Source organism: Vicia villosa, linkage group LG6 (assembly GCF_029867415.1).
Source record: "Vicia villosa cultivar HV-30 ecotype Madison, WI linkage group LG6, Vvil1.0, whole genome shotgun sequence".
Taxonomy (NCBI): domain Eukaryota; kingdom Viridiplantae; phylum Streptophyta; class Magnoliopsida; order Fabales; family Fabaceae; genus Vicia; species Vicia villosa.
In genome coordinates this window covers 98,915,361-98,924,186 of record NC_081185.1, presented here as the reverse complement: position 1 = coordinate 98,924,186, position 8,826 = coordinate 98,915,361, and the positions used below count along the sequence as shown (strand labels likewise).

Genomic DNA, 8,826 nt, shown 5'->3' with positions numbered 1-8,826 from the left:
GGGGTGGGTATGGCGGGCGGCGGATTTTGGCGGGGCGGGCTTTGGCGAGCCTAAAATCTCAACCCAACCCGCCATTTTTTGGCGGGTGCGCGGGTAGCCTGGCCGTCCCCGGCCCGTTTTGCCACCCCTAATTCAAATTGGAAAATAGTGTTATAGTCCACTACTTGATGTTGTTTAATTGTTGTTGATACTCATAGTTGTGTGTTAATGATGATATTTTGGATTGTGGAACATTTGACTGGATGGTAGAGTGAAATTGAATCCTAATTATTACTACCTGCGTCTCAAAATAAATGTCGTTTAAGGTTGTTACACACAGATTAAGAAAAGTAATGATTGAGTCAATAAAGATAACATTTTTACAAAATTACCCTTAATTACTATTGGTTATTATATATTGTCATGACTTGAAAAGCGTGTAGATAAGAGGTAAATTTGGTAAAAGTTAGTTAATGTTGCATTGGGAAAGTAAAGAGACTATTATTTTGAGACAACTTTTTATGACTAAAAAGACACTTATTTTGGGACAGATGGAGTACTAATTGTTGGATAGTCATGACAATTGAATAACTCCATAAAAACAAATTGTGATGATGATTAGAGTACAATCTTGTGACTATGGTACTACAACTATGAAATCATTACATTTTGGAGCGTGTAGGAAAAGCAGTAGTATCAAAGACTTTGAGAAAAAAACGTGTTCTTGGAATAGAGAGTGTTGACTGCAATATTGTGCCAAGTGTATCAATGAGTTTCTTCTTCACTTGTTTATCTATACCTCCCATTGATATTATCTCACCATAAGCAGCTGGTTCTTTGTTACCTTCAAATGATATCGGCACTGATGACTTCAATAGCACCATCACAAACTGCACAATTACCATGTTCACAATATAAATTATTTAGAAAAACGTCACAGTAAATACAGTACAATTTTTTTCTTTTATAAAAAATAATAAATATTAAAACATCAGATACAATCGGATACAGATACGCAAATTCGAAACTACGACATACAATAACAATGACTTAAAAGCTGTCCAAAAGAAACACAATATCTTTTCAGCTTTTTATGTTGTACCACAAACACACAAATAATTGTGGTGCTGGTGAAGAGGTCCCCAAAGAAAGGTGGTGGATGTAAAGTCACATTCACATTTTGGCTACAACCTCATTAGTACACGTGTAAAATATGATGAATAAATTGCTAAATTACTTTTGGATTTAGTGAAAATTTATAATATAAAGCTTCCATAGATAGTAAATGATTAAATACAAGAATTAATTTGACACTATAATAGAATTGTTATTTTTTAAAAATAATTATAAACTCATAGAACAAGTTAAAAATGTTTTTCAAAGTCAAGAAATAATTTGACAAGTTAATCCAAAAAAAAAAAAAAAAAAAAACTCTCTTTCTTAAATTATTTGATTAACCGATCATTCTATTCTTATTAAGAAAATATAAACAAATATATTTACTAGAGTGTCTTTATCTAAAATACAAAAGAAGATAGTAAATTGAAAATTATACATAGTTTAATGTTTAGATTATTAAATAAATAATGTATTCCGTTTATATATTGCACTAGTTATTTAATATATATTTAATTTTTTTATATAAATAGATTAGAGGAATATTTATTGAATAATGTTTAAATAAAATTATAAATGTTAATTGAAATTAAGATAATCATGACAATGATTCACTAAAAAGTTCTTTAAAATATTAATTTCTTTTTGGCTAAGAATGCTCTGAAAAAATAACACTTTCCCATTTTAAAATAAGTAATGTAATGAATTCTTCTATAAATATTAAAAATATAAATAATAGAATAAAAAAATAGTATTTTTGCATATTTTTATTATATAATATTGTATTTTATATTTATCATAAATATAAAATAAAAGAATTTGCTTGAAAATGATATAGATTATATTAACTAAATGTTATAATTTAAAAAAAATAAAAGTTATATTAAAAATAAAAAATTACTCATTAAAAAAATAACTTTTTAGATGAGTCTAAAACATAATAAAAAGTGTAATATTTAATAATAATAATTTTTAAAACTATATTATTTTATAAAAAAAATATACTGATAATATAAAATAATTGTACACTGTCAATCAATCCCTATCATATATGCTATTAAGTTATATCGAGATTTTTAAATTAGTTGACGACAATAATCTCTATAATCTCTTATGTTATTAAATAAAAAATATTACTTTCAGAGTTTCAGTATGTATATGCATTATAAATCTGTGTGTGTGTATTTTTAACTAAGACTCATGCTCTTAATATTTTCAAGTCAGCAATGATTTAGAATACTGAAATTATTGCCTTTCCCCGAATCAAAGCCCCCAACTTTGTCTCAGAATGATTAACATAACCAATATGAAACCAAACATGCTTGTTTTTCTTTGGTACTATAATTAAATATTCACACCAATGTAAGACACATCATCAATTTGCTAAGCACTAACCTACGGTGGAACAAACAAAACCTTGTCTCTGAATAATTACATATTTGTTTACCGTAAACAACCGTTAGTCCTCCAAACTATAAATATACTTTGGTTACTCGCAGGATCGACTAAATTGATCCTAGGACATAGTCAAATAGTTGTCTTTCGAGAAAATTTGGCTCATATTTGTTGGTATTTTGCTTCGAAACTTGGTTATAGTATGAACATGCAAATAACTTGCGAAGTAAACTAACAAATAATGTATACAACTGAAACATAAAACTGGTTATAAATGTAAATAAAAATTTTGACGAAAATGTAAAGAAATGTAAACTTCAGGAATGTAAAGTGCAAGAATGTAAAGACTTATCGAAAAGAAAACTAGAATTGAAGGAAAAAACTGGGCGAAAAGTAAAAGAAACTTAAAAACACTTTGATTCTGCAAATAGAAATACAAACATATTAAAGGTGTGATGTCATACGTACATTTCTCAGCAAACTCTTTCTCTTAACACTTGATACTTCAGTAATTTGTGAGTGATTTGTACAAAATAAACACACTAGATCCTGATACTAAGACCCTTATTTATACTAATTCGACCCTAACGGTCCTACGCTAACGAAATGCCACGTTGCTTACATGCATGCGTTTCGAATCCCTGGGGCGCCATCTGTCCTTGTCCGGTTATACAGAATATTTCGAAATTCAAATCCTCCCTCCTGAATTCTCTTTCGATACGTGGCAACGTGATCTTTAGTGAGAATGCAACGAAACACGCTAAGCTTCAGTACTCTTTGTATTTCGAAAAACACTTAAGTCTCAAAGACAATCTATCTCAATTTAGTTTCAATTTCAATCATCTTCATCATAAATAACATCCTCAGAAATGGCCTTTAAAAACCATTTATTCTCAAGAATGGCCACCGAAAGCCATCTTCTTCTTCTTCGAACTCTAATTCTTCAAAAAACATATCCTTCAATCGAAATCTCCAGCTAACAATATCCTAAATTAAAATATTTTTTAAATTACTTCAATCAAAACTCACCAGAACCCCATCAAAGGATTGAGACAAAAAGAAACTCAGAATCATATATAAACTTTGCATGAAATTAAAAAAAACTGAGATAATTAAATTGGAATACCTTTTCGGGTTTTCCGATAATTTTGGAGATAGCAGTGGTTGCTTCAGAAAAGATGGGATCAGTGTCAATTCTATATAAGCTAAGATTGGTTGTTATGTGGTTGATATATCTATGTTTCAATATTTGGAACACAAGTTGACTAATTATGTGATTGCTCGAGATCCATTTATGCTGAAATAAACAGTGAGAGAGAATGGGTCGCCTGTTGCGGAAACCTGTTATGCAATGTTTATGAATGTAGGTGCAATGATTTCAATGATCGTTAGGAAATTTAGTTTGCGACATTAGGAAATGACTGGTCACCGCTTCGTCTGAAGAATCTTGGTCTTTGTCTTTAAATGTCCTTCTTTGAGAATCAAGCTCACCATACCGAGTGGGTCATCGCCTCTGATTCGGGATATCTCTGAATTTGAAGGTACATGGTTAGAGGAAAATAAATCCTCTTGCCCCTTGATAGGTATGATGTCTTTGAACTGGAAGGCATACGACAAGAGGAAAATAAATCCTCTTTCCCCTTGATAGGTGTAGAGTCTCTGAATTGGAAGACATATGGCCAGAGGAAAATAAATCCTCTTGCCCCTTGATGAGAATTTAGTCCTTTGACAAGGGCACTTGAAATTGTGCGCCCTAAATTTCCAAGATCCTTGAAAGGGTTAGTTAACATGTGATGTTATGATGTCATGATGTCATACGAATGCAATACAATAGGTAAAGCATAAGGTAATAAGGACGAATGTCCTACAAGCAAATCCTGCAAGGAAATAGAAGGGTTAGTAGCACACACAAGCAAATCACACAAATGTCCTTAGGTTTAAAGGCTTGCATGGAGTTTGACTAGGTAACTACCCTTCCCCAAAGGTACTTCTATGGATAAAGAGAAATCAGCAACGGGTTCTACAATTTATTCAGAATTGTCACCCCTTCTAAAGCACCCTCGGACATGATACATTCGCATCATGCAATGATACTTTGAGAAAGAACCTATCTGAATTGTAGTATCGGGTAGCGAGTAGGTTCTCAACATTTGTCAAGAGTAGTCCCCCCACTACGTTCCTAAAGGCCAATATGGGTTAAAGGGTAACTAAAGGTCCTTGAGCTCCGGCGCACCCAAAGTTACATACATAGACCCCCTCATTTGAGAAAGGTGTGCATATATCTATGGAGTCCTAACTCAAGCGTGAACTTCATATTGACTCATCTCCCACATATGTGAAAGAGGTCGCCATGACTATGCACTCCTATCTTAAGTGTACTTGAATTCGGGTATAGGATTCGTCCTTCATTTAATTCCCGAAACAGCCCTGAAAAAATAAAGCAAGCAAAACAAACATTAAGTGATCCTAAACTTTAAGGTAACCCCTCTTTTATTCGAAAGCATCCCCAGCAGAGTCGCCAGTTCTGTAATACGGTGAACTGACCTTTTTTGAAATGTTGCAGATAGCAAGAGTCGCCACCGACTTTTATTTTATCCAATTTAATAGAAAGGCTAAAAGAACAGAAAAAGACCTTTTAAAAAGATTTTTAGTTCGGGGGGTAGGTTATACAAAGGGAAGGTGTAAGACACCCTTTGCATCCATGGTTATCCATGGGCTCTTAATTGCTGAGCTCACTTGTTTGTTTGAAGTGTTTGAAAGAGTGTCGTGTGTGAATAGTAAAAAGATTTTTGAATAAGGACTTTAGCTTGTAAATAAGCGTAGCCTTTTGGAAATTGTTTTGAAAAGGAGGTGTGAAAAGTAATTTGAAATTTTTGAATGTGTGAGCAAGCAATTGAGAACTACCTACCCTAAGTTTGTCTTTCATGTCTTTAAATCTTTCGGGCGAAAGGGTCTATCAATACCATGGGAGGGCAGGAAGTCTTTCAATTGGATTTAAAAGGGTCATTGTTGAATGCAGTATAGGGCAAGCAACGAAAAAAAGATTTGGAAATATTGATCCGGGAATTATCGTCCTCAGAGATGGAGAGATGCCATTCAACAGTTTCTACGGTTTAGAGCTCGGGTTTGAATGAGCAAAAAGTAAACAAAGATATAGACAGGAAAAGAATAAACACATTCTTAGAAGAGAGATAACTTATCAGGATTGTAAATATATTCACTCTTCACAAACATACATTTACCAACCCGTTATACTCAACCTACGATACTCATCTATGTTATCACGTATCTCTCACATAAGCGTCCATCTCTGGAGCACAAACGAGATCATCTCACAATTAAGGTTATCTCTAACGCGAAGTCACGAGAACATCCGTATTCTCGCGTCGGCGATCTCTCGCGCGCCGCTCAAACACGAAAGCATTAAGAACAGATACAAACAGTGAATGCTAGCTCTAAATCTATCTCTAGAGTTCAGAACCAACAGATAATCATCCTAGATAAGGATTCAAGCAGTTTATCTCTAAAGCAACTCAAATCCCCAGCATAGAGCAAAAATCCAGAACAACAACCAACACAGATTTGTAAAGCAAGTTAAACATAACATTATAATCGGTAAATATACATAAGATTCAAGTAAATATACAAACAAACCCAACACAAAAGAAATACACAAAGAATAGAGAAGATAAACCAAACATCTCGCGGGTTGTCAGCTCCGGTTGATGAGAAATCCACCTCCGATCTTCCAAGTGCATGACCCAGTGTTGTTTTCTAAGCTAATCCTAATCTAAGAATGAAAATGATGGAGTTGGAACTAAAATTTTCACAAAACCATAACCCTAAAATGGTTCAAATGAAAGAATATAAACACATTTTCTGCTACGGCCGCTTAGCGGCCAAATCTCGCTTAGCGGACTACACGTATTACAAAAATATCAAGAACAGTAAACAGGCCTCCGCTTAGCGGCCAGAGTCACCGCTTAGCGGCCAGAAAAATTTGGTTCGCCCCTGGAAAGCGCGCTTACACGCCGCTCAGCGGCGCTCTCTGCACAAAACTTGCTTATTTGATCCAAAATCGCGTAATCGGAGCCGTGCCTTCGACACTTTATTCCTCGAGGCTCCAATAAGCATGAATACCTATAAAAACACAGGAAAAACTATTAAACGGTATATAAAACATATGAAAACTAAATAATGTGAATATATACACAAAAGTGGGGATTTTATTACAAAAACAGAATGAATAGAATCGATAAGTGCCACAATTATATACTCTAAATAACAACATTTTGGCACTTATCAAACTCTCCCCAACTTAAAACTTTGTTTGTCCTCAAACAATGTCAAATAAATCAAAGAATCAAAAGTAATAAACCAAAGAATCGTGAATCAACAAGTTTTGAAAACCAAAAACAAATGTATGGTTCAATACAAAAACGTATAAACAAAGTAAATACTTACCACTATCCTACAACAACAACATGTAAATGAAACTAATCCTAAGTACAAAAAGCATACAAAACATTCTAAAACAATACATGCTATCTCATGAATCACACCTAGCAAAATTTCATCAATGGATGAAGAACACACAAAGGTGAAGGACTTTTAACACTCATCCAACAATCTTGCAAACAAAAGATTAAATTATGCATTCATCCAAAAATCACATTGAAGATACAAAAGCAAGAATCACAAGGACTTTTCAAGGTTGTAATGTGGCTTGGTTAACAAACAAGGGATATGTCCTAAGGCTAATCGAAACAAAAACTTGCCTAAACCTAAGGGAGTGATCAATCCACCAAAGATTCAAACAACAAAATCTCGATTAAACTTCTTCCTTAAACACAAGTTTCTCAAACCAATCACAATACTTATTAGCACAATTATTCACTTCTCTTTTCCTTTTCTTTTTCAAAACTTTTTCTCTTTTTTTTCTTCTTTTCTTTTCTTTTCTATTCACATTTTTTTTTCTTTTCTTTTCAATTTCATAGCAACAACCAAATAAGTAGCAACCATTTCTCTCCCCAACTTGAATTCAACCACATCATCATGTGAATACTCCCTGCTTCTAAGGCAAGGTAAAAATTCATACCAAAAATCATGGTTGAGGTTCAAGAAAACAAAGAATCAATCATCCATGAAAAAATGAGAACTAAACACTCAAAGATAAGCATTTAGCAAAAACAACATGGACATTGACAAAAAGGCTCAAAAGGGTTAACAAATGATCACACACTCACAAGGTGAATTGACTATTTGGTTATGGTGGTTGTGCTCAAAATGAGACAAAATGCCTTGATCCTTTTCATGCTTTCATAAAATCAACATAAACAAAAGATTAAGCATAATAAAATCCAGTTAAAACAAAGATTGTGGCCTCCAGCATATATGAACAATGGAAAGCTTCCTCACATTTATGGTTTGGGAACTAAAGTGATTCAATCAATAAGCAAGTAATGCAAAAGAATGAATTGTATGGTAATTGTACAAATGAAAAGTTTCCTAAACATGTTATGCTATAGAAAGCGATAAATGAGTACATTGAATTATACACTTCAAAAACAATATCCTACCATACATCCGCAAGTTGAAACACTCAAGCTTTGGAAAATCACCTCAAAAATCTTCGAATTACCGAACAAAATTTGAATACAAACAACCAACAAAAGAATTAGAAAAATAAAACTAGTATCTACTACTAATTAGCCTTGGTGAGAGTGGGAAAAAGGAGTGAACCAAGTGGAATAGGAATCCCACTGATACTAAGCAAGAAAACAAAATTTTACTGTCATCGCTTAGCGGAGCTAGGCTCGCTTAGCGGATGACAGAAAAACCTGAAAAATCAGAACAGAAACAGCTGTTCCAATTTTCTCCACTTCACCTAAATACCTCTTAAACATAAAAATAAACAAAATTTAACAACCGTTGGGGTGCCTCCCAACAAGCGCTTGTTTTACGTCGTTAGCTCGACGCCTTTATTGTTTCGGTGTTTGGAAAGTAGACTCCTCTCGTCATGCCATGGTGACGTCTCACCGCACAAGCCTAAAGAAAGTGTCCTAACCAACCAATCAACAAACGTTACGGGTACAAATATATACAACAATTATACGAACATAAAAGAAAACGCAAGTATATAATTATGTACACAAACCAACACATATGCACAAGTATGGAACAAATACACTATTATCGTACAAAAAGAGAAGTTAGTGAATGTTGGATTCACAAGTTGAAAAGTGAAGATTTGTTATTAAAGAGCTCATCCGAGATCAACATGTTTCACCAACATTCACCAACAAAAGTATACTTATGTATAACATATACAAGTAA

General features: G+C 33.5%; 1 protein-coding gene across 1 annotated transcript; it reads right to left on the bottom strand.

Annotated features, from left to right (window-relative positions):
- Positions 1-597: 597 nt before the first annotated feature.
- On the bottom strand, positions 598-4,558 carry LOC131614213 (uncharacterized). Its single transcript, XM_058885834.1, has 3 exons — positions 4,515-4,558; positions 3,617-3,725; positions 598-869 (listed from the first exon to the last, which is right to left on the bottom strand). Exons 1-3 carry the CDS (start codon positions 4,556-4,558, stop codon positions 642-644), a joined length of 381 nt encoding a protein of 126 aa, XP_058741817.1. The 3' UTR covers positions 598-641.
- Between the last annotated feature and the right edge of the window lie 4,268 nt (positions 4,559-8,826).

Coding starts and splice junctions, on each gene's coding strand:
- LOC131614213 (XM_058885834.1), bottom strand. CDS start 4,558: ATGTCCGAGGGTGCTTTAGAAGGGGTGACAATTCTGAATAAATT. Junction 3,726..4,514: donor GTGACAATTCTGAATAAATT/GTAGAACCCGTT, acceptor ATTGAAACATAG/ATATATCAACCACATAACAA. Junction 870..3,616: donor TTATCGGAAAACCCGAAAAG/GTATTCCAATTT, acceptor GTAATTGTGCAG/TTTGTGATGGTGCTATTGAA.